Below are 25,665 nucleotides of genomic sequence, written 5' to 3'. Positions count from 1 at the left end.
GTCTCGGGCCCGGCTCGTTCAGCCTCCCTCCCCCCCCAATCTCCTTTCCCCCCTCCCCCAATCTCCTTTCCCCCCTCCCCCAATCTCCTTCTCCCCCCCCAATCTCCTGGATAGGAAGGTAGGTACTGCAGGGAATTTAATGGCCAGCGTGATCTCCTGGACTAGTTTCGATCGCCTAGATAGGTCAGAGAGGAATTCCCAGATTTTTTTCCCCAAATTGGCCTGGATTTTTTCATCTGTTTTTTTGCCTCTCCCAGGCGATCACAGGGTTTGAGGTGGGGTGGAGTGTATATGTTGTGATACACAAAGTATCGCAATTGTGTGGGACAGGTTCGACAGAACAGATGGTCTTCACCTGTCCGTCATTGTTCGCATGTTCGTAGGAAAGTGGGATTGAGGTTGAAGATCAGCCGTGATCTTAATTTGATGGCGGAGCAGGCTCGAGGGGCCGCATGGCCTACTCCTGCTCCGAATTCTTATGTTCTGACAACTGAGCAATTTATTCCAGCCAACTCTTCAACACCTCCCTCGGCTGCACAGTTGTGCAGCCGATCAGTCAGCGAAAACGGAGTCGCACAAAGGAGCAGTGTGTGCGGGAGCTCGGGGGAGCGGAGAGACTGCCTTGGCGGATGGTCAGACTCTCTCCTCCCACTGTTTGTGTTCTTGTGCAGTGAGGGACATCCATGTTTCAAGGATAAGCCACCATGGCTTGCTCGCACCGAAAGCTGTGTAAACGGAAGGTCCAAGTTCAATAAACTGTATTTGCGACAATAATCCGGCAAAAATTTATTTTTCTAACTCTTCAAGGTGCGGGAGCATCCTGTGAAATGAAACATTTTTTTGTAGCATGTGTCAGTTTCAAGCACTCTTGCGTCAGGGTCAGCTCAGACGAGATACAGAATAATCCAGTCTCTCATTGAAGCAGAGAGGACATACTTACCAGGAAAGGCTAAACAGGCTGAGGAGACTGAGGGGTATTCTGTCAGAGGTATTAAAGATTATGAGAGGGTTTAATAGGGCAGATGTAGAGAAGACGTTTCCATTTGTTGGAGCATCCAAAACTAGTGGCCATAAATATAAGACAGTCACTAATAAATCTAGTCGGGAATTCAGGAGAAACATCTTTACTCAGAGAGCGGTGAGAATGTGGAACTTACTGCCACAGGGAGTGGTTGAGGCATATAGCAGAGATGTATTTAAGGGGAGGCTGGATAAACACATGGAGAAAGGAATAGAGGGATAAAGTGACAGGGTGAGATGAAGTAAGGTGGGAGGAAGCTTGAGTGGAGCATTAAACGCTGGCACGGACCTGTAGGGCTGAATGGCCTGTTTCTGTGCTGTGGCCTCTGAGTAACTACGTAACTGTATCAGTTATGATGAGATCTAATAGAGGTGCTCAGAATTACAAAAGGTTTTGTTAAAGTAAAGAGGCAACATCCAGTTCCACTGCTCAGTGAGTTAGTAACTAGAGGGCACAAGATTAAGATTATCGGCAAAAGAGTGAAGTGCAGAGGTTAGGAAACATTTATTCATGCCCGACCAGAAACAGGGATGGCAAAAGAATCTAGCGTAGATAAGAGAAAAACTATCTGTTCAACTAGATCATGGCTGCTCTGCACCTCAACACCATTTACCCACCTTGGTTATATAGCCCTTAATACCCTGGAACCACTCCGACACCTCACGGAGCCACAGTGCTGCCTGTTGCTAATGTCACCCAGTATCGTATTGCCTTCTGTCTTACTACATCTAACCACTGCGTTGGTCGTTCCATGTTGTATTCCCTCGAGTCTAGAACATAAGAAATAGGAGGAGCAGGCCATTTGGCCCCTCGAGCCTGCTCCACCATTCAATAAGATCATGGCTGATCTTCGACCTCAACTCCACTCTCCTGCACTATCCCCATAATTCCTCGATTCCCTTAATATCCAAAACTCTATCAATCTCTGCCCTGAATATATAGTCAACGACTGAGCCTTCACAGCCCTCTGGGATAGAGAATTCCTGAGATTATAAGATTAAGGGGTGATCAAATTGAGGTGTTTAAGATGATTGAAGGATTTGATAGAGTAGGTAGAAAGAAATTATTTCCTCTGGAGTCCAGAACAAGGGGACATAATCTTAAAATTAGAGCCAGGCTGTTCAGCGCTGATGTCAGGAATAATGTTTTCCACACAAAAGGTAGTTGAAATCTGGAACTCTCTCCCCCAATAAGCTGTTGAGTCTGGGGGTCAATTGAAAATTTCAAAACTGAGATTTGTGAATTTTTGTTAGGCAAGGGTATTAAGGCATATGGAACCAAGGCGGGTAGATGGAGTTAAGATACAGATCAGCTGTGATCTCATTGAATGGTGGAACAGACTCAAGGGGCTGAACAGCCTCCTCCCGTTCTCATGAATCCATAATAAAAGAAAGTAAGACTTGCATTTATATAGCGCCTTTCACAACCACCGGACGTCTCAAAGCGCTTTGCAGCCAATGAAGTACTTTTGGAGTGTAGTCACTGTTGTAATGTGGGAAACGTGGCAGCCAATTTGTGCACAGCAAGCTCCCCAAAACAGCAATGTGATAATGACCAGATAATCTGTTTTGTGATGCTGATTGAGGGATAAATATTGGCCCCAGGACACCAGGGATAACTCCCCTGCTCTTCTTCGAAATAGTGGGCATGGGATCTTTTACGTCCACCTGAGAGAGCAGACGGGGCCTCGGTTTAACGTCGCATCCAAAAGACGACACCTCTGACAGTGCGGCACTCCCTCAGCACTGCACTGGGAGTGTCGGCCTAGATTTATGTGCTCAAGTCTCGGGAGTGGGGCTTGAAACATAGAAACATAGAAACATAGAAAATAGGTGCAGGAGCAGGCCATTCAGCCCTTCTAGCCTGCACCGCCATTCAATGAGTATCATGGCTGAACATGAAACTTCAGTACCCCCTTCCTGCTTTCTCGCCATACCCCTTGATCCCCCGAGTAGTAAGGACTTCATCTAACGTCCTTTTGAATATATTTAGTGAATTGGCCTCAACTACTTTCTGTGGTAGAGAATTCCACAGGTTCACCACTCTCTGGGTGAAGAAGTTTCTCCTCATCTCGGTCCTAAATGGCTTACCCCTTATCCTTAGACTGTGACCCCTGGTTCTGGACTTCCCCAACATTGGGAACATTCTTCCTGCATCTAACCTGTCTAAACCCATCAGAATTTTAAACGTTTCTATGAGGTCCCCTCTCATTCTTCTGAACTCCAGTGAATACAAGCCCAGTTGATTCAGTCTTTCTTGATAGGTCAGTCCCACCATCCCGGGAATCAGTCTGGTGAATCTTCGCTGCACTCCCTCAATAGCAAGAATGTCCTTCCTCAAGTTAGGAGACCAAAACTGTACACAATACTCCAGGTGTGGCCTCACCAAGGCCCTGTACAACTGTAGCAACACCTCCCTGCCCCTGTACTCAAATCCCCTCGCTATGAAGGCCAACATGCCATTTGCTTTCTTAACTGCCTGCTGTACCTGCATGCCAACCTTCAATGACTGATGTACCATGACACCCAGGTCTCGTTGCACCTCCCCTTTACCTAATCTGTCACCATTCAGATAATAGTCTGTCTCTCTGTTTTTACCACCAAAGTGGATAACCTCACATTTATCCACATTATACTTCATCTGCCATGCATTTGCCCACTCACCTAACCTATCCAAGTCACTCTGCAGCCTCATAGCATCCTCCTCGCAGCTCACACTGCCACCCAACTTAGTGTCATCCGCAAATTTGGAGATACTACATTTAATCCCCTCGTCTAAATCATTAATGTACAGTGTAAACAGCTGGGGCCCCAGCACAGAACCTTGCGGTACCCCACTAGTCACTGCCTGCCATTCTGAAAAGTATCCATTTACTCCTACTCTTTGCTTCCTGTCTGACAACCAGTTCTCAATCCACGTCAGCACACTACCCCCAATCCCATGTGCTTTAACTTTGCACATTAATCTCTTGTGTGGGACCTTCTGAAAGTCCAAATATACCACATCAACTGGTTCTCCTTTGTCCACTTTACTGGAAACATCCTCAAAAAATTCCAGAAGATTTGTCAAGCATGATTTCCCCTTCACAAATCCATGCTGACTTGGACCTATCATGTCAACTCTTTCCAAATGCGCTGCTATGACATCCTTAATAATTGATTCCATCATTTTACCCACTACCGAGGTCAGGCTGACCGGTCTATAATTCCCCGTTTTCTCTCTCCCTCCTTTTTTAAAAAGTGGGGTTACATTGGCTACCCTCCACCCGATAGGTACTGATCCAGAGTCAATGGAATGTTGGAAAATGACTGTCAATGCATCCGCTATTTCCAAGGCCACCTCCTTAAGTACTCTGGGATGCAGTCCATCAGGCCCTGGGGATTTATCGGCCTTCAGGCCCTGGGGATTTATCGGCCTTCAATCCCATCAATTTCCCCAACACAATTTCCCGACTAATAAAGATTTCCCTCAGTTCCTCCTCCTTACTAGACCCTCTGACCCCTTTTATATCTGGAAGGTTGTTTGTGTCCTCCTTAGTGAATACCGAACCAAAGTACTTGTTCAATTGGTCTGCCATTTCTTTGTTCCCCGTTATGACTTCCCCTGATTCTGACTGCAGGGGACCTACGTTTGTCTTTACTAACCTTTTTCTCTTTACATACCTATAGAAACTTTTGCAATCCGCCTTAATGTTCCCTGCAAGCTTCTTCTCGTACTCCATTTTCCCTGCCCTAATCAAACCCTTTGTCCTCCTCTTCACAACCTTCAGAGGCGAGTGTGCTGCCCACGGATCCACATAATTATTAGCTATTAAAAGGGAAGTGCACAAATATTTGAAAAAAATTAGCCAGGTTAGGGTTTGAGAAAGGGCAGAGGAATGGAACTAAGTGAGAGACGCCAACAGTGATTAAACTCCAAAGGTACTTCATTGGCCGTGAAGTGCTTTTGGGACATCCCGAGGTCTCCTCTTCTTCTTGGGCAGTCCCCCAGAGTCGAGGATGACTTGCTTCCACACTAATTTGAGTTCTCAGGTGACTGATGGGTCCAATGCGGGACCCATAGTCTCTGTCACAGGTGGGGCAGATGGTGGTTGGAGGGACGGAGTGGGCGGGGGGGGGGGGTGGGGGCCTGGGTTTGTCGTGCGCTCCTTCCGCTGTTTGTGCTTGGTTTCCGCGTGCTCCCGACGAAGAGACTCGAGATGTTCGCCGCCTTCCCGGACGCTCCTCCTCCACTTTGAGCGGTCTCGGGCCAGGGATTCCCAGGTGCCGGTGGGGCTGTTGCACTTTTTTCAAGGAAGCTTTGAGGGTGTCCTTGAAACGTTTCCTCTGCCCACCTGGGGCTCGCTTGCAAACACAAGTCCCACTTTTCCAATGTCGCAAATTTGCTGTGTGTCGAAGTGGGGTGGGGGGGGGGTGTCTGCAGCCCAATTGTAATGTGATGGCACGACAGAAACAAGATGATATCTTAGCTGAACTTGGAAGGTTTCTGTGAAGCTATGGCTGTGCAGTCGGGCTCCTCTACTTTTCTTTAAATTCCTTTTTAATTGCATGTTCCGAATTTGCATATGGAAACACCACAGCTGTGTGTTTACAGTACATAACGCTCCTAATAGCTTTGTCCTTAGGCAATTAAAAGCTGTTATTCAAGGCTATCATTAAACAACGCAACATCAATGGATGCTCCACCTACTCTGTCTTTTTGGGGGTTTTTCATGCAATTATGCCTAATTATATGTTAAACAGACAATGTCCATCTTGCTCAGAGGAGGGAGGAACACACACACACGTGCATGCACACACGCACCCTTTCAGTAGCAGTACAACCAGTTTTGCCACCCATCTAAACCCATGGACGACACAAGTGCTCGACAGTTACCAAGTCCGCAGCCTGCTACACGTCCCACATATATGATCAATGCAGTACTGAGGGAGCGCCGCACTGTCGGAGGAGCAGTACTGAGGGAGTGCCGCACTGTCGGAGGAGCAGTACTGAGGGAGAGCCGCACTGTCGGAGGAGCAGTACTGAGGGAGTGCCGCACTGTCGGAGGAGCAGTACTGAGGGAGCGCCGCACTCTGTCGGAGGAGCAGTACTGAGGGAGTGCCGCACTGTCGGAGGAGCAGTACTGAGGGAGTGCCGCACTGTCGGAGGAGCAGTACTGAGGGAGAGCTGCACTGTCGGAGGAGCAGTACTGAGAGAGTGCCGCACTGTCGGAGGAGCAGTACTGAGGGAGCGCCGCACTGTCGGAGGAGCAGTGCTGAGGGAGCGCTGCACTGTCAGAGGGGCAGTACTGAGGGAGCGCCGCACTGTCGGTGGTGCCGTCTTTTGGCTGCAACGTTAAACCGAGGCCCCGTCTGCCCTCTCAAGTGGACATGCAAGATCCCTCAGCGCAATTTCAATGAAGAGCAGGGAGGGAGGGGGTTTATCCCCAGTGCCCTGGGTCGATATTTATCCCTCAACCAAAATCACTACAAACAGATGTGTCTGGTCATTATCACATTGTCGTTTGTGGGAGCTTTCTGTGTGTAAATAGGCTGCCGCGTTTCCTACATTACAACCGCGACTACACTCCAAACAATTCCTTCATTGGATGTAAAGCGCTTTGGAACATCCTGAGAGCGTGAAAGGCGCTATAGAAATTCAAGCCTTTCTTTTTTATGTGCTTTTCATTATTTTGTGTTGAAATCCAGATGCATCAACTTGCATTTATTTAACGCGTTTAGAAAAACATCCCAAGGTGCTTTACGGAGGTTTGTTCAAAATTAATAGACACTGAGCCAAAGGAAGAGAGATTAGGAGGGTTAAGAACAAAGAAAGAAAGAGTTGCATTTATATAGCACCTTTCACGACCACCGCACGTCTCAAAGTGCTTTACAGCCAATGAAGTACTTTTGGAGTGTAGTCACTGTCGTAATGTGGGAAACGCGGCAGCCAATTTGTTGCACAGGGAGCTCCCACAAACAGCAATGTGATAATGACCCAGATAATCTGTTTCTGTTACGTTGATCGAGGCATAAATATTGGCCCCAGGACACCGGGGATTAACTTCCCTGCTCTTCTTCGAAATAGTGCCATGGGATCTTTTACGTCCACCTGAGAGAGCAGACGAGGCCTTGGTTTAACGTCTCATCCGAAAGACGGCACCTCTGACAGTGCAGCGCTCCCTCAGCACTGCACTGGACTGTCGGCCTAGATTTTTGTGCTCAAGTCTCTGGAGTGGGACTTGAACCCACAACCTTCTAACTCCGAGGTGAGTGTGCTGCCCACTGAGCCACACCTTTGAAAATGAATGGACGGGCCCACTGACTACGTAACATGCTCGCCTGGCCCATAAAGCTCAGTGTCGGCAGAGCCAATCCATTAAATTAAACTTGTTTTACAGGGAAGTAACAACACAAGCGACAGATATGGAAAGGCCATTTGGGCCAAATTGGTCCGTCCCTTCTTTAAGGATCGATCCCATCTATCAAACTCAACATCAACTAGCATTCATAGAGCAGCTACAGTGAACAGGCAGCCAGTCGATGCTTCTCAGAGAAAAGAGCACCAAATGACAGGAAGGATTTAGGAGTGTTGACCGAAAGCATCGGCTTCGAGGAGGCCTTTAAGAGTGAATGTAAGAACATAAGAAATAGAAGCAGGAGCAGGCCATTGGCCCCTTGAGCCTGCTCTGCCATTCAATAAGATAATTCCTGCAACTACCTCCATATTCCTTGATTCCCTTAATATCCAAAAATCTATCGATCTCTGTCTCATTTGGTCCCCTCATCCAAATCTTTGATATAGATTGTGACTAGCTAGGGCCCAAGCACTGATCCTTGCGGCACCCCACTAGTTACAGTCTGCCAACTCAAAAATGACTCATTTATTTCTACTCTCTGTTTTCTGTCTGTTAACCAATCCTCAATCCATGCTAATCTATTACTCCCAATCCCATGAGCCCTAATTTTGTTTAATAACCTCTTGTGTGGCACCTTATCAAATGTCTTCTGAAAGTCCAAATACACCACATCCACTGGTTCCCCCTTATCTATTCTGCTAGTTATAACCTCAAAACACTAACAGATTTGTCAAACATGATTTCCCTTTCATAAATCAGTGTTGACTCTGCCCAATCCTATTATTCTTTTCTAAGTGCCCTGTTACCACGTGCTTAGTAATAGATTCTCGCATTTTCCTTGCTACTGATGTCAGGCTAACTGGCCTATAGTTCCCGTTTTCTCTCTCCCGCCTTTGTTAAATAGCGGGGTTACATTTGCTACCTTCCAATCTGCGGGAACCGTTCCAGAATCTATGGAACTTTGGAAGATGACAACCAATGCATCCACTATCTCTATAGCCACCTCTTTCAAAACCCTGGGATGTAGGTCATCAGGTCCAGGGGATTTATCAGCTTTCAGTCCCATTAATTTCTCCGGTACTAATATAATTTCTTTCAGTTCCTCATTCTCGCTAGACCCTTGCCTCGCCACTATTTCCGGAAGATTTTTTTGTATCTTCTTCCATAAGACAGACACAAATTATTTGTTTCATGTTCTCTGTCATTTCCTTATTCTCCATTATAATTTCTCCTGTCTCAGCCTATAGGGGACCCACATTTACTTTCGCTAATCTTTTCCTTTTTATATACCTATAGAAGCATTCTATTTTTATGTCTCTTGCTACTCTCATTCTATTTTCCCTTTCTTTATCAATTTCTCGGTCCTCCTTTGCTGAATTCTAAAATCCTCCCAATCCTCAAGCTTACTGCTCTTTTTGGCAACATTATAAGCCTCTTCCTTTTATCTAATGCTATCTGTAACTTCCCTTGTTAGTCATGGTTGGATCACTTTCCCTGTCGTTGGTTGATTGACAGACTCTCGAGGGTAAATGGTACAGGGACTGTCGGCAGCCTGGGAGAATGCTGTCAGTGGGGGTCCCACAAGAGACTGTGTCGGGACCTCTTCAGTTTGATATCTTTATAAATTTATTTCAGGAAATAATATTTTGGAATACAGTCGGTGAGTAATTTGAGACATGGCTTGTGGTGAGTGTAGTGTGCGTGATCTCACTGAATGGCGGAACAGGCTCAACGGGCTGAATGGCCTCCTATGAGGCGAGATTGTTACCAACCGAGCCAAACCGGTCAGAAATCCCTAGAGTTTATCTCACGGCATTGCTTATGTGGTTCGTTCCATTTTAACACGAAGTGTATTTGAAGCAGAAAAATGTTAAATATTATTTTGTAGTTTTGCATCCAATAAAGAATCTTTTGTGATGTCACCTCTGTTGCATTAAGTCTTTTCTTCCCCCCACTGAAGTATCCATTAGAAAGGATCATTGGGCTGGTTATAGAACAGGAATCCACTTCTGTCCATTTTCTGCCCCTGCCAAAGTTGAACATTGTCCTTAATGTATTATTCTGCTGCTGAGGTACAACTGGATTAGAGCGTGGGCAGGTACAGCAGGAGCAAAGAGGTTTGGGGTGCAGGAGCGGCGAGAGATTGCACAGCGAGGTGATCGGGGCCCAGGAGAGGCGTGAGTTTGGGGCCCAGAAGAGGCGAGGGCCCAGGGACAGCACGGGCCCAGCCCACACTGTGCGATGTGTGCGCGCACTGGGTCGGTGCAGCAGAGCTTGGTCTCCAGTCGCCCTGGTTAACCCTTGCCACTGGACCAAGACCTAGCTCTGTCAAGCCCGTGTGGTGGCTGGTGTGCAACGGTCACCCCACGTTAAAAAAATCCACGCACAGGCATCTTCCACCCTTCAAGATGTAGTTCGGGATCCGGAATATTAGGTACTTCATTGAAACACCTATGAACTCATCCCTTTTTGGTGTGGAAGCAAGTCATCCTCGGCAGGAAGGACCACCTAAGGTGGGGTTTTTGTGTCTTAAAGGAATGTATGTTTGTTCTAAATTATGTATTAATTCTTTAAATGCTAGCCATTGCTCGTCTATGGCTTGCTGGGCCATTTCAGAGGGCAGTTAAGAGTCAACCACATTGCTGTGGGTCTGGAGTCACATATCGGCCAGACCGGTAAGGGCAGTAGATTTCCTTCCCTGAAGGAAGGACATTATTGAACCAGATGGATTTTTACGACAATCCGGTAGTTTCACGCTCACTATTACTGACACTAGCTGTTTATTCCAGATTTCATTTAATTAACTAAATTTAAATTTCCCCCAGTTGCCGTGGTGGGATTTACGCTCTGATGTTGTACAGTTGGAAGTAAGTGGCCTTGGTTGCTGTTCTCGTATCTTCATGCTTTTCCTCGGGGAACAGAGTGAAGTAGTGGAAGGATTCGCAAGCTGAGTAACAGCCGGAATGGCCGCATGGTCAACACTCCTTTCATGGCTGTGACCATCGCTATACCAGCCGAGAGCGGGTCCTTTACGGTGGGAGGGTTTTATGGGTTCTCGCAACCCAGTACTTTTAGAATCATCAAACAATACAGCACGGAAGGAGCCTATTCGGCCCATCCTGCCTGTGCCAGCACTTTGAAAGAAAGACTTACATTTATATAGCGACTTTCATCACCATCGGATGTCTCAAAGCGCTTTACAGCCAATGAAGCGCTTTTTGAAGTATAGTCACTGTTGTAATGTGGGAAATGCGGCAGCCAATTTGCGCACAGCAAGCTCCCACAGACAGTAACGTGATAATACAACATAAACTTGTATTTATACAGCGCCTTTAACATAGTAAACGTCCCAAAGCACTTCACAGGAGTGTTATAAGACAAAGCAATAAATTTGACATGACTAGATAATCTGTCTTTTTTTTGTTATGCTGATTGATGGTAAAATATTGGCCAGGACACCGGGGAGAACTCCCCTGCTCTTCTTCGAAATAGTGCCGTGGGATCTTTTATGTCAACTGAGAGAGCAGACGGGGCCTCAGTTTAACGTTTCATCCAAAAGACGGCTCCCTCAGCACTGCACTGGGAGTGTCAGCCTAGATTTATGTGTTCAAGTCTCTGGAGTGGGACTTGAACACACAACCTTTGAAAGAGCTATCCAATTTGTCCCACTTCCCCCCTCTACACTGATTTGAATTTTTCCCCCTCAACAAATATTGATCTGATAGCTTAGAAATTGGCCCTCCCCACATCCCCCCCACACCATCTCCATGATTGTCTCGGTTTAATGTTTCATCTGAAAGATGCAGGGCTCTCTCAGTACAGCACTGGGAGCGTCAGCCTGGATTATGTGCTCAAGTCTCCGGAGTGGGACCTGAAACCACGACCTCCTGCCTCCGGGGGCGAGAGTGCTGCCCACTGAGCCACGGCTGACACCCAACGGTGATGGATAGGACATAGATTTGGCAGCTTAGGACCGAGCATCACGTTCACCATAACACTGAATCCCTTCTCTCTCTCTCCAGGATTGCGTCCAGTGACACTTCATACCGCCCATTTTGATCATTTTCCCTGGCAACTTATTCCGCAAATTACCCTTCGCATGACTGAATTCTACTCGGCTTCCTTCTGAATTAAATAGCGGGTTTGTTTTATGTGAGGTTTTCTTTCTGCAATAGAATAGGATTTAAATAAAAAGAGTTGATAGCTGGACTGACAGCAGAGACATGAAAAGCAATCGCTTACAATTCAATCAAGGAAACATTCCATTTTAATATCTCTGGAACAAAACCAACAGTAAATCACACAACTTTCACGAGCTACCTATTTTACAGGGATCACAAATAACACAGCTGAAGCACTAAGTAGAATCGGCAGCTGAGAAAAGCCACCGGGTCTAACCAAAACATTAAAAACAATTTACGTCGCCTTTTAACACAGAGAGGTGTTTGTCAGAGGTTCCCCTCCCCCAGTGTGTGTTGCACTATTGAGCCTTGGGTTGCCTATCCTCCTGGCTTGTCCTGGAGCCTCAATAACAACTTGTATTTATATAGCGCCTTTAACGTAGCAAAACATCCCAAGGCACTTCACGGAAGTGTTATAAGACACATCATCATCATCATCATAGGCAGTCCCTCGAAATCGAGGAAGACTTGCTTCCACTCTGAAAGTGAGTTTTCAAGTGACTGTACAGTCCAATACGGGAATTACAGTCTCTGTCGCAGGTGGGGCAGACAGTGGTTGGAGGAAAGGGTGTATTTATATAGCGCCTTTAACGTAGCAAAACATCCCAAGGCACTGGAGGGAAACAGCGTGACCCCGAGCATCCGGTGGCCTGTCACTTTAACTCCCCGCTCTGACCGCTCCGTTCTCGGCCTCCTGCACTGTTCCAATGAAGCTCAACGCAAGCTCGAGGGACAGCACCTTGTCTTTTGTTTAGGCACTTTACAGCCTTCTGGACTCAACATCGAGTTCAACAATTTCAAACCATATTTCTTATTTTCCTAGATTCATCTTTTGCTTCTTAACTTGACCCGTTACCATCTCCTTTTGCCTCGCATCATCGTCCCTTTTGTCTCTCTCCTGCCTTCCACCCTATCACGGATCTTCCCTATTGTTCTTTCCTCCCCTCCCCCACTTTCCTCGCCCCTGCACTTGCTTAAAAGCCTGTTACATCTCTAACTTTCGCCAGTTCTGCCGCAGGGTCACCGACCTGAAACATTAACTCTTGTTTCTCTCTCCACAGATACTGCCTGACCTGCTGAGTATTTCCAGCATGCTCTGTTTTTACCCCTTGGTACCCTTACTCTTTAAGAGTGAGATTCCTTTCTAGTTCAATAATGCAACCTATGGATTTTACAAACTGTTTTGGTCACAGCGCTCACTCCCAATGTTAGCCCGAACCCCACACAACAGACAGCGTAGCCAGAAGATGGTGCGGACCGCACTCTGTGCCCTTTTCACTTTGTGGCAGCGACACCGCGGAGATTCAATATACAGATTGGGGAAGGGGGGTTGGGGGGGGGGCGGGAGAAGGTCGGCGCTCCGGGCAGGCCCGAAATGTCGGCGGGCCGCGAAGGAAGTGTTGGCGGGCCGAGTATCGGCACGGCCCCAAAGTCGGGGTGGATGTCGGCCACGTTCTGCGCATGCACCCCAAGCCACCGGAATCATGCCGGACGAGGGGTGGTGCCGGATCAGGGAGTCCCGGATAAGGGAGGTCCAACCTGTACTACAATGCTGTGTGGTTTCGTTGAGCCTTACTTTAAGGCACATTATCGACAGGCAACCAACTCATTTCCTTGACTAACTTACTGAATGGCGGAGCAGGCTGGATGGCCGTATGGCCTAATCCTGATCTTACTTCTTATGTCCGATTCATAAGAACATTAGAAAATAGGAGCAGGAGTCGGCCATTAGGCCCCCCCGAGCCTGCTCCACCTTTCAATGAGGTCACGGCTGATCTTCGACCTAAACTCCAGTTTCCCGCCCGATCCCCATATCCCTCGATTCCCTTAATGCCCAAAAATCTATCGATCTCAGTCTTGAATATACTCAACGACTGAGCCTCCACATCTCTCTGGGGTAGAGAATACTCCCCTCACCACCCTCTGAGTGAAGAAATTCCTCCTCACCTCAGTCCTAAATGGCCGACCCCTTATCTTGAGACTGTGACCCCTGGTTCTCGACACTCCAGCCAGGGGGAAACAACCTCTTAGTATCTACCCTCTCAATGCCTCTCAGAATCTTGCACGTTTCAATGAGATCACTGCTCATTCTTCTAAAGTCCAGAGTGTATAGGCCCATTCTACACAATCTCTCATCATAAGACAACACTCTCACCCCAGGGATCAATCTAGTGAACCTCCGTTGCACCGTCAAGGCAAGTATGTCCTACCTCAGATAAGGAGATCAAAACTGCGTGCAGTACTCCAGGTGTGGTCTCACCAAAGCCCTTTAATTGGACTTCATTACTCTTAAACTCTAATCCCCTTGCAACAACAACAACTTAGAGCCATCTAAGAACTTTTATATGTTTCAATGAGATCACCTCTCAATTCTTCTAAACTCCAGAGCACGGAGGCCTCGGTCTACTCAATCTCAGCACGGTCACGTCAACATACCTTTTACAGAGATGTTGGGTGGGGGGCCCTCGATCCTCAGGTTCCAGGGGGGATCCCCCAGATTGGCAAAGTCCCTCATCCGGAGGTAACTGATGGTCAACCGGATGATGGAGGCCTTGTCTAGTTGGCTCGTGATGGCTCCCGGGAGTGGAAGCATTTTCGCCAATTCATAAAACTCAAAGTTTTCTTTCCCCCGCCGAAAGCGGGCAGCATTGCGAGACTTCTCCTTCCGTAGGGCTTGTAGACTGGAAGGGAAAAAAAAATTCAGTCCTTAGTTTGTAATTGTTTCCTCTTCCTCCACTGCCTGTCATTTATTTTTGCGTCCAAAGTCATGCTTGTTAATTAGCATCTTGTGTAGTGTTGAATGAAGCAATCGAACTCTCCCAGCTGAGTTGCAGATTCAAGCTCCCTCTACACTGTCCCATCAAACACTCCCAGGGCAGATACAGCACGGGATTAGAGACAGAGTAAAGCTCCCTCTACACTGTCCCCATCAAACACTCCCAGGGCAGGTACAGCACAGGATTAGAGACAGAGTAAAGCTCCCTCTACACTGTCCCATCAAACACTCCCAGGGCAGGTACAGCACGGGGTTAGATACAGAGTAAAGCTCCCTCTACACTGTCCCATCAAACACTCCCAGGGCAGGTACAGCACGGGGTTAGAGACAGAGTAAAGCTCCCTCTACACTGTCCCCATCAAACACTCCCAGGGCAGGTACAGCACGGGTTTAGACGCAGAATAAAGCGCCCTCTACACTGTCCCATCAAACACTCCCAGGGCAGGTACAGCACGGAGTTAGATACAGAGTAAAGCTCCCTCTACACTGTCCCATCAAACACTCCCAGGGCAGGTACAGCACAGGGTTAGATACAGAGTAAAGCTCCCTCTACACTGTCCCATCAAACACTCCCAGGGCAGGTACAGCACGGGGTTAGAGACAGAGTAAAGCTCCCTCTACACTGTCCCCATCAAACACTCCCAGGGCAGGTACAGCACGGGTTTAGATGCAGAGTAAAGCGCCCTCTACACTGTCCCATCAAACACTCCCAGGGCAGGTACAGCACGGAGTTAGATACAGAGTAAAGCTCCCTCTACACTGTCCCATTAAACACTCCCAGGGCAGGTACACCACGGGGTTAGACACAGAGTAAAGCTCCCTCTACACTGTCCCATCAAACACTCCCAGGGCAGGTACAGCACGGGGTTAGACACAGAGTAAAGCTCCCTCTACACTGTCCCATCAAACAATGTTACATGGGGGGGGGGTTGCCACCAGAAGAAGAAAAGGACAGGACCCATTGCTCATCGCATCTTGTAGCATCTCGCATAAATGCCTGTGACATGCAATGCATTACTTAAAGGCAAGAGTGAGCAATATTGAGGCAGGAGAAGATAAATTTGGGGAGTGGGGGGAACACAAATTGAAGACACAAGGGAGGGGAAAAAAAACCTGCTGAAAACGTCTGTGAGCCAGCCCCGGGCTGAAGAGGAATTCTCGTTTTGGAAAGTAGAGAGTTGGACGCCCGCCAGCAAGGGACATAAACCATTACAATATTTACACAGCTGCAGGGGGAGAATAAAAATACTAACTGGAATGTGTAAAGCTTGCTGAGATCACTGCTTCTGGCATGTCACGCCGGGCAGAAACTCTGCAAGGCAGCTTCAGAAACAAGCACTCGACATCATCCTAACGAATGTACAGCAATCCCGGAGAGAGCAGTGCAACATATTTTAGAAGCTCTCTCTGTACTGCCACTGTACATGGAAAATTAAAAAGTATGCTGACATGAGGTTTAAAAAGGAGACCTAGATAATGGATTTATAATGTTACTAGCTTAGTTTGCCAAGTAATACACAGTGGGATATTATATAGACAGGAGCACGATACCCAGTCACACACTGTGTATTATACATCATAACCAGAGTGTTATATCCAACACATCAGCTGTGACTCAGTGGGCAGCACCCGCGCCTCTGAGTCAGAAGGTTGTGGGTCTAAGTTCCCACTCCAGGGGCTGGAGCACAAAATTAAAGGCTGACACTCCCCAGTGCAGCGCTGAGGGAGTGTTGTACTGTCGGAGGTGCTGTATTTCGGATGAGACGTTAATCCAAATTCTGCTCTCTCAGATGGACGTAAAGATCCCCTGGTACTATTTTGAAGAAGAACAGGGGAGCTGGGGGGAGCGGTGTTATCCCTGGTGTCCTGGGCCAATATTTATCCCTTAATCAACATAACACGGAAACATAGAAACATAGAAAATAGGTGCAGGAGTAGGCCATTCGGCCCTTCGAGCCTGCACCGCCATTCAATGAGTTCATGGCTGAACATGCAACTTCAGTACCCCATTCCTGCTTTCTCACCATACCCCTTGATCCCCCTAGTAGTAAGGACTACATCTAACTCCTTTTTGAATATATTTAGGGAATTGGCCTCAACAACTTTCTGTGGTAGAATAGAAACATAGAAAATAGGTTATCTGGATATTAAAACATTGCTGTTTGTGGGAGCTTGCTGTGCGCAAATTGGCTGCCGCGTTTCCCACATTACAACAGTGACTACACTCCTAAAGTACTTCATTGGCTGTAAAGCGCTTTGGATGTCGTGAAGGCGCTATATAAATGCAAGTCTTTCTTTCTTTCACCGAGTGTTATATCCAGTAACACACAGAGGGGTTGAAATTGTCCCCCCCATCCCCGAGCCCGAAACGCATCCCGTTTTAATGGATTTTACCGCCGCAGTGGTTGAGGTCACCTCTTGAGTGGAATTACGTTCTTTGTTGGTTTTTTTATTATTTGGATCCAGAGGTCGCTCTTACTGGGGCCGATGACCACACGAGAGGGGCGGATACTGGGCAGTGGCAACACCTGAGGGGCGGAAGTTGGGGGCGGTGCGGAGTCACCACCGCGGCTCTCCCCTTCACTTAAAGGGGGGGGGGGGGGAGCCCTGCGCGATTTAAAACCTTCGGCCCACTGGGCCACTAGGGAGGGTTTCGGCCGGGCCAGTGGCCTGGCGTCCAAGAGGGGGGGGGTGCCAGGCCGTCTGTTGGCGGCCCGGCCAAACCCGGGGGGCATAACTGTCGGGCCGACCTGGTGCAAGGGAAGCCGTACCACTGCTGCAGAAGGCCACAGCCTCACTGGACCGGCGCGGGAAATCAGGTTTTGGCACCGCTCGGGTGGGCCGAAGATTTTCAGAGGAGAATGTCGGCGTCGGGGGTAGATCGACGGGGCGCACGGTCATCATCATCGGCGGTCCCTCGGAATCGAGGGAGACTTGCTTCCACTCTAAAAGTGAGTTCTCAGGTGACTGAACAGTCCAATACGGGAACCACAGTCTCTGTCACAGGTGGGACAGACAGTGGTTGAGGGAAAGGGAGGGTGGGACTGGTTTGCCGCACGCTCCTTCCGCTGCCTGCGCTTGGTTTCTGGACACTCTCGGCGATGAGACTCCAGGTGCTCAGCGTCCTCCCGGATGCACTTCCTCCACTCAGGGCGGACTGGTCTTTGGGCCAGGGACTCCCAGGTGTCGGTGGGGATGTTGCACTTTATCAGGGAAGCTTTGAGGGTGTTCCTGAAACGTTTCCTCCGCCCATCTGGGGCTCGCTTGCCGTGTAGGAGTTCCAAGTAGAGCACTTGCTTTGGGAGTCTCGTGTCGGGCATGTGGACAATGTGGCCCGCCCAACGGAGCTGGTCGAGTGTGGTCAGTTCTTCGTGTTTACCACGGGTCGTCAACAGCGGAGCGGTTGGGGGGGGAGGGGGTGTGGGGAAAGAGATCGGGGTACCGCCGGGAAACCTCAGAAGGACAATTGGGCTTGCAACAGCTATTCCACAAAAAGTCGGCGGCCATTCCATTCCACATTGTGGCCGCCAATTTCTGGTGGTAACAGGCCTTAAGGAGGGTGGCAATATCAGCCCCAACTGTGTTATATAAAGAAAGACTTGCATTTATATAGCGCCTTTCACGACCACTGGACATCTCAAAGTCCTTTACATTGGCATTTTGACATTAGGATAATACATTGAAACATAGAAAATAGGTGCAGGAGTAGGCCATTCGGCCCTTCGAGCCTGCACCACCATTCAATATGATCATGGCTGATCATGCAACTTCTGTACCCCATTCCTGCTTTCTCTCCATAACCCTTGATCCCTTTAGTCGTAAGGGCCACATCTCACTCCCTTTTGAATATATCTAACAAACTGGCCTCAACAACTTTCTGTGGTAAAGAATTCCACAGGTTCACAATTCTGAGTGAAGAAGTTTCTCCTCATCTCCGTCCTAAATGGCTTACCCCTTATCCTTAGTCTGTGACCCCTGGTTCTGGACTGCCCCAACATTGGGAACATTCTTCCTGCATCTAGCCTATCCAATCCCGTCAGAACTTTATATGTTTCTATGAGATCCCCTCTCATTCTTCTAAATTCCAGTAAATATAAGCCTGGTCGGTCCAGTCTTTCTTCATATGTCTGTCCTGCCATCCTGGGAATCAGTCTGGTGAACCTTCGCTGCACTCCCTCAATAGCAAGAATGTTCTTCCTCAGATTAGGAGACCAACACTGCACACAGTACTCCAGGTGTGGTCTCACCAAGGCCCTGTACAACTGCAGTAAGACCTCCCTGCTCCGATATTCAAATCCTCTCGCTATGAAGGCCAGCATGCCATTTGCTTTCTTTACTGCCTGCTGTACCTGCATGCCTACCTTCAATGACTGATGTACCATGACACCCAGGTCTCGTTGCACCTCCCCTTTTACTAATCTGTCACCATTCAGATAATAATCTGCCTTCCTGTTTTTGCCACATTATACTGTATCTGCCATGCATTTGCCCATTCACCTAACCTGTCCAAGTCCCCCTGCAGCCTCCTAACAGCTCGCATTGCCACCCAGCTTAGTGTCATCTGCAAACTTGGAGATATTACATTCAATTCCTTCGTCTAAATCATTAATGTATATTGTAAATAGCACTGAGCCCTGCGGCACCCCACTAGTCACTGCCTGCCATTCTGAAAAGGACCCGTTTGTACCGACTCTCTGCTTCCTGTCTGCCAACCAGTTCTCTATCCACATCAATACATTACCCCCAATACCATGTGCCTTAATTTTGCACACTAATCTCCTGTGTGGGACCTTGTCAAAAGCCTTTTGAAAGTCCAAACCACATCCACTGGTTCTCCCTTATCCACTCTACTGGTTACATCCTCAAAAAACTCTAGATTTGTCAAACATGATTTCCCTTTCATAAATCCATGCTGACTTGGACCGATCCCGTCGCTGCTTTCCAAATGCGCTGCTAATACATCTTTAATAATTGATTCCAGCATTTTCCCCACCACCGATGTCAGACTAACCGGTCTATCATTCCCTGTTTTCTCTCTCCCTCCTTTTTTAAACAGTGGGGTTATATCAGCTACCCTCCAATCCATAGGAACTGAACCAGAGTCCATGGAATGTTGGAAAATGACCACCAATGCATCTACTATTGCTAGGGCCACTTCCTTAAGTACTCTGGGATGCAGACTATCTGACCCTGGGGATTTATCTGCCTTCAGTCCCTTCAATTTCCCTAACACCATTTCCTGACTAATAAGGATTTCCCTCAGTTCCCCCTTCTCGCTCGACCCTCGGTCCCCTAGTATTTTCGGGAGGTTATTCATGTCTTCCTTCGTGAAGACAGAACCAAAGTATTTGTTCAATTGGTCTGCCATTTCCTTGTTCCCCATTATGAATTCACCTGATTCTGACTGTAAGGGACCTACCTTTGTCTTCACTAATCTTTTTCTCTTCACATATCTATAGAAGCTTTTGCAGTCAGTTTTTATGTTCCCTGCAAGCTTACTCTCATACTCTATTTTTCCCCTCCTAATTAAACCCTTAGTCCTCCTCTGCTGAATTCTAAATTTCTGCCAGTCCTCAGGTTTGTTGCTTTTTCTGGCCAATTTATACACCTCTTCCTTGGATTTAACACTTTCCCTAATTTCCCTTGTTAGCCACGGTTGAGCCACCTTCCCTTTTTTATTCCTACGCCACACAGGGATGTACAATTGTTGTAGTCCATCCAAATGTCTGCCATTGCCTATCCATCGTCAATCCTTTAAGTATCATTCTCCAGTCTATCCTAGCCACTTCCCGTCTCATACCGTCGAAGTTCAGGACCCTAATCTCTGAATTAACTGCGTAAGCAAAAGGGAGAGATTGTAAAGGAGAAAGGGAGAAACCCAAAGATAAACGAGACCAAGGCAGCGCCAAGAAATAGTCATGTTTGTGGCAGCTTGCTTCTAGAGTCTGAAGGGTGAGGGTTTAAGGTGAAAGGTCTGGGCTCACTGAAGAGGAGTTTATGGGGAAATCTTGTGGGAATCTACAGAGGATGTGATGCGATGGCACCTCTTGTAGTGGAGAAAACTCTACAGATCAGCCATGATCTTATTGAAGGATGGAGCAGGCTCGAGTACGGCCTACTCCTGCTCCTATTTCTTATGTTCTTATTATGTTCCTTTTGCTGTTATTTTCTGTCTTAATTTATATTTGCTGCCTGTCTGTACTCCTTTCTTTCTCGCTATTTATTCACACTTGGGTCTCCTCGGTGTCGTTTCACCTTACGTTACTTGCACATCCTTTTGACGTCTCCCCATAACCTCAATGATTATTGTTTATAGCATCTAGCAATTTGCTGCTAAACACAGCACTCAGTGCTCCTTCTCCGTGACTGGCATATATCTGTTGATTCTCTCCCCCTCGCTACTCTCCCAACCTTCCCAAAATGCCGGGTTACCTCACAACAACATCAACATGCATTTATATAGCGCCTTTAACGTAGTAAAACGTCCCAAGGCGCTTCACAGGAGCGTAATCAGAGAAAATTTGACACCAAGCCACATGAGGAGATATTAGGACAGGTTGGTCAATAAGATCGGTTTTAAGGAACTTCTTCAAGGGGAGAGAGAGGTGGAGAGGTTTAGGGAGGGAATTCCAGAGCTTGGGGCCCAGGCAGCTGAAGGCTCGGCTGCCAATGGCAGAGCGATTTAAATCAGGGATGGACAAGAGATCAGAATTGGAGGAGCGCAGAAAATTGTGGTCTGGGGAGAAAATGGAGGGAAAAAAAAAAGGATCTCTGTGAAGAAAAGTGAAGAAATGAGTTTGAAGAAATAATGTAAGAGCAGGAGGAGATTATGGAGGTAGGGAGGGGAGGCGAGGCCATGGAGGGGTTTGAACACGTGGACGAGAATTTTAAAATCTGAGACGTTGCTGGGACCGGGAGCCAATGTAGGTCAGCGAGCACAAGGGGTGATCGGTGAGCGGGACTTGGTGTGAGTTGGGCCACGGGGCAGCCGCGTTTTGGATCACCTCGAGTTTCTGGGGGAGGAAGATGGGAAGCCGGCCAGGAGTGCGTTGGAAGAGTCACGTCTAGAGACGTTCAGCCCTCCGATCTGACGAAGGATCACCCATCATCATTCTTCACAGAGGCTGAATGACCTTGATGTGCATTTCGAGCATTTGCTGTTTATTTTTTCAGATTACCATTTATTTTTTTTCCAGAGAATGTTATATATCGCTCGCGCTCAAACCTTAAACACAACTGGCCGGAGTAGTTACTTGGCACAAAAATACCTCTCAAATCTTCCCTGTTTTGATGTCAGGAGCTTAAGGTATTTGAGTGAATGTTTCCATTAACTGAACAGAGATTAATATCCTATCTGCACCCAATGCATTCAATCCGCGTAGCTGAATCCACTTTAGATACATTTAGCAGTGATTCCAGTTTGATGAATATCTTCTCCCCTCACCCCTACACCATTACAATACGAATGGTCACCTTCTCTGCGTAACGCCCACAATCTGTGCAATCCATCAGACTCCATCTACTTATAAATAACCTCTGCGCAGGACTCGATGGCTGCATTCACTGCTGGGTGCGGATCATAAGAAACAGGAACAGGAGGAGGCCACTTGGCCCCTCGAGCCTGCTCTGCCGTTCAATAAGATCATGGCTGATCTGATCTCGGACTCAGCTCCACTTCCCTGCCTGCTCCCCGTAACCCTTCACTCCCTTATTGTTCAAAGATCTGTCTAACTCCACCTTAAATATATTCAATGATCCGAGACAAACAGACCAGCGCAGTCCCAAGATCAATCTGTTCGTTTAAAAAAAAATTGGATGTGGGCGTCGCTGGCAAGGCCGGCATTTATTGCCCATCCTTAATTGCCCCTCGAGAAGGTGGTGGTGAGCCGCCTTCTTGAACCGCTGCAGTCCGTGTGGTGAAGGTGCTCCCACAGTGCTGTTAGGGAGGGAGTTCCAGGATTTTGACCCAGCGACAGTGAAGGAACGGCCGACAATTCTCCAAGTTAGGATGGCGTCTGACTTGGGGTTGGTTCAGAGTTAGATGACCTGATTCAGGGTGCTGCTGATATTCCATTAGCAGGGATAGTGAAGGGGACACACTACCAGGGGACCCCCTGTTAACATTGACGCACTCCCAGGGACCTCCCGTAAATACTGCCACACTCCCAGAGACCCCCTACAAATACTGACACACTCCCCGGGGCTCCCGTAAATACTGACACACTCCCAGGGACCCCTGTAAATACAGACACATTCCCGAGGACCCCCTGTAAATACTGACACACTCCTGGGGACCCCCTGTAAATACAGACACATTCCCGGGGACCTTTGGTAAATACCGACACACTCCCGGGGACCCCTGTAAATACAGACACACTCCCAGAGACCCCCTGTGAATACAGACACACTCCCGGGGACCTCCGTAAATACAGACACATTCCCAGGGACCCCCTGTGAATACAGACACACTCCCGGGGACCTCCTGTAAATACAGACACACTCCCAGGGATCTCCTGTAAATACAGACACACTCCCAGGGATCTCCTGTAAATACAGACACACTCCCAGGGACCTCCTGTAAATACAGACACACTTCCAAGGACTCCCTGTAAATACCGACACACTTCCAGGGATCTCCTGTAAATACAGACACACTCCCAGAGACGCCCTGTAAATACAGACATACTCCCAAGGACCCCCTGTAAATACCGACACACTCCCGGGAACCTCCTGTAAATACCGACACACTCCCGGGGACCCCCTGTAAATACAGACACACTCCCGGGGACCCCCTGTAAATACAGACACACTCCCACAGACCCCCTGTAAATACAGACACACTCCCACAGACCCCCTGTAAATACCGACACACTTGCAGGGATCTCCTGTAAATACAGACACACTCCCAGAGACGCCCTGTAAATACCGATACACTTGCAGGGATCTCCTGTAAATACAGACACACTCCCAGGGACTCCCTGTAAATACTGACACACCCCCGGGAACCCCTGCAGATATTACCAACTATCTGTGTGCCAGTGGGTGACGTCTTGCTATCACTTCTGCCACCCCTTTGAGCCAAGTGAAACCACGGACCTCATCACCAGGGCTCGTCAGACCACTCAGAGAGCGGGCGGTGAGAGCATTTATGTCCCGAAGGAGAGCAAGACCCTTCACATCCTTCTGTTACTGCCTTGAGAAGGAAAAGCTCTGGCACGTTGAAGTGTTCCCAGAATTGGGCAGAAACTAGTTAAACAGACATTTCATGCTGAACATTCAGTCTAATCATTTTGCACATTAGAACAACACCTTTATGTAGCACCTTGGTAAAGTGCCCCAAAGGCGCTTGTCAAACACAATTTGACAACGAGCCTCAAAATGGGGCTATTAGGCCAGGTAAAGAAGTAGGTTTTAAAGGAGGAGAGAGACGTAGAGGTTTAGGGAGATTCCAGAGCTTGGGGCCCAGGCAGATGAAGGCATGGCCACCAATGGTGGAGCGATGGAAATCGTGGATGCGCCAGAGGCCAGAATTGGAGGAGCGCAGAGATCTTGGAGGGTTGTAGGACTGAAGGAGGTTGGGAGGGGGGGTGGGGGCGAGGGGCCATGGAGGGGATTTGAAAACAAGGATGAGAATTTTGAAATCGAGGCATTGCTTAGCCGGGAGCCAATGTCAGTCAGCGAGCACAGGGGATGATGGGTGAGCAGCACTCAGTGCGGGCAGCCAAGTTTTGGATGAGCTAAAGTTGAGAGAGAGTACAAGGTGCAAGGTCAGCCAGGAGAGCATCGGAATAGTCTAGTCTAGAGGTAACAAAGGCGTGTGTGAGGGTTTCAGCAGCAGAAGAGCTGAGGCAGGGTCAAAGATAAAAAGTAAATGTTAGCAATTTCACGCATAGAATTAAATACCTTACTCTATTAAGGCCCCTTAACATCCTTTTTACTTTTGACCCTTCCGAGACCAACATCCTGTTGCGGTGTCATGATTTGGCACCAGGCTGACTTCTGGGAGCAGTAGCTTAAGCTATTTAAGGAACTGGACACTGGTCTCCTGTAGCAGGCGATGATGATGGATGATCAATGGATTGGTTTCACTCAACTGGTTGGAGAAAGAAAGCCCACCCCTTCCTCACCACACCCCCCGCACTCACCCCTCCCCACACACCCCCTCCCCCCGCACTCCCCTCCCCCCTCACCACACACCCCCTGCACTCTCCTCTCCCCTCCCCTCTCCCCCCCCCCACACACCCCCCTCCCCACACCCCCCCTCACCACAGCCCCCCACACTCCCCCACCCCCTCACCACAACCCCCAAACTCTTCCCCCCCCCCCACCCACAAATCCCATTCAACTAGGAGTTCCATGGTCACCGTGAAGCCACGCGAATCTTACCAAGGGACTGGTTGGTTCTTTACGAGCAGTCCTTGAAGAAAGTCCCACTCTACGCTAACACATTTCAGTTCATTGTTGTATTGGGTTGCCATCTTTAACATTCAGCCACCTTCCCAGAGTCACCTGGCTTTACAGCATCCCTACAGAGTGTCTGATTGGCTGGCTTCTTGAGATGACCGTGACCTCCTAAAAAGAGGGGCAAGAGAAGAAAATGAAGATTCGGATTTGACACAATCAATCTCGTTTCTCGTGCTTATTGCATAGTCCCGCCTTATCGTTTACTACCTTCCAGAAATGACCACTACAGCAGTGAGCAAGTTATTCGCTCATGATAGCTTTGGCATAGTGGGCTCAAAGTCCCAAGCCCAATGCTCCCACAGTTGCTATGTAGACTGCCCAATGTAGAACTGAGTCACACAGGCTAGGAAGATCCCAGGTGCTGAATTGGCCAATCTCAGCAGTTAGGGGGCTACAATTGGCCTCGACACCGCCAGGATAGCGTAGGGATTGGGAGAGGGCAAGTTCAGCCTGGATGCCACTCTCCACCTGACTGTTAACCCCTGCTGGAAAATGCACGTCAAATGAGATCAGGCCCACTTGTGATGCCTCATTGCCCATCATCAATCACCGTCTGGGTCCACACAACCATTGGCCAGTTGGATAGGGTCAATGCCCTTGGAAGAAAGTATAGGGAAATCTCGGGAACGCTGGACACTTGAATACGCCAACAAAAACTTGCATTTATATAGCACCTTTAACGTAGCAAAATGTCCCAAGGCGCTTCACAGGAGCATCATAAATCAAAATTTGACATCGAGCCACATAAGGAGATATTAGGACAGATGACCAAAAGGTTTCAAGGAGCCTCTTAAAGAAGAGAGGTAGAGAGGTTTAGAGAGAGAGCTTGGGGCCAAGGAAGCAGAAGGCCCGGGCGCCAATGGTGGGGCGATTATACTCAGGGATG

At 48.2% G+C, this 25,665-nt stretch overlaps 1 protein-coding gene across 1 annotated transcript in view; it reads right to left on the bottom strand.

The window, feature by feature from the left end:
* The window catches only part of LOC139239075 (neuronal PAS domain-containing protein 3-like), a 304,556-nt gene extending 279,754 nt beyond the window's left edge, over nucleotides 1-24,802 (bottom strand). The window contains exons 1-2 of the mRNA XM_070867588.1: nucleotides 24,702-24,802; nucleotides 13,976-14,220 (exon numbers count right to left, since the gene is read on the bottom strand). Of these exons, the coding sequence (XP_070723689.1) occupies nucleotides 13,976-14,220; nucleotides 24,702-24,802 (346 nt within the window). The remainder of the gene's footprint in view (nucleotides 1-13,975; nucleotides 14,221-24,701) is intronic.
* Nucleotides 24,803-25,665: the final 863 nt, after the last annotated feature.

The sequence above is a fragment of the Pristiophorus japonicus genome, chromosome 26 (genome assembly GCF_044704955.1).
Source record: "Pristiophorus japonicus isolate sPriJap1 chromosome 26, sPriJap1.hap1, whole genome shotgun sequence".
NCBI lineage: Eukaryota > Metazoa > Chordata > Chondrichthyes > Pristiophoridae > Pristiophorus > Pristiophorus japonicus.
Note: the sequence above shows the minus strand (reverse complement) of the source record. Positions and strands in the feature narration are given on the sequence as shown.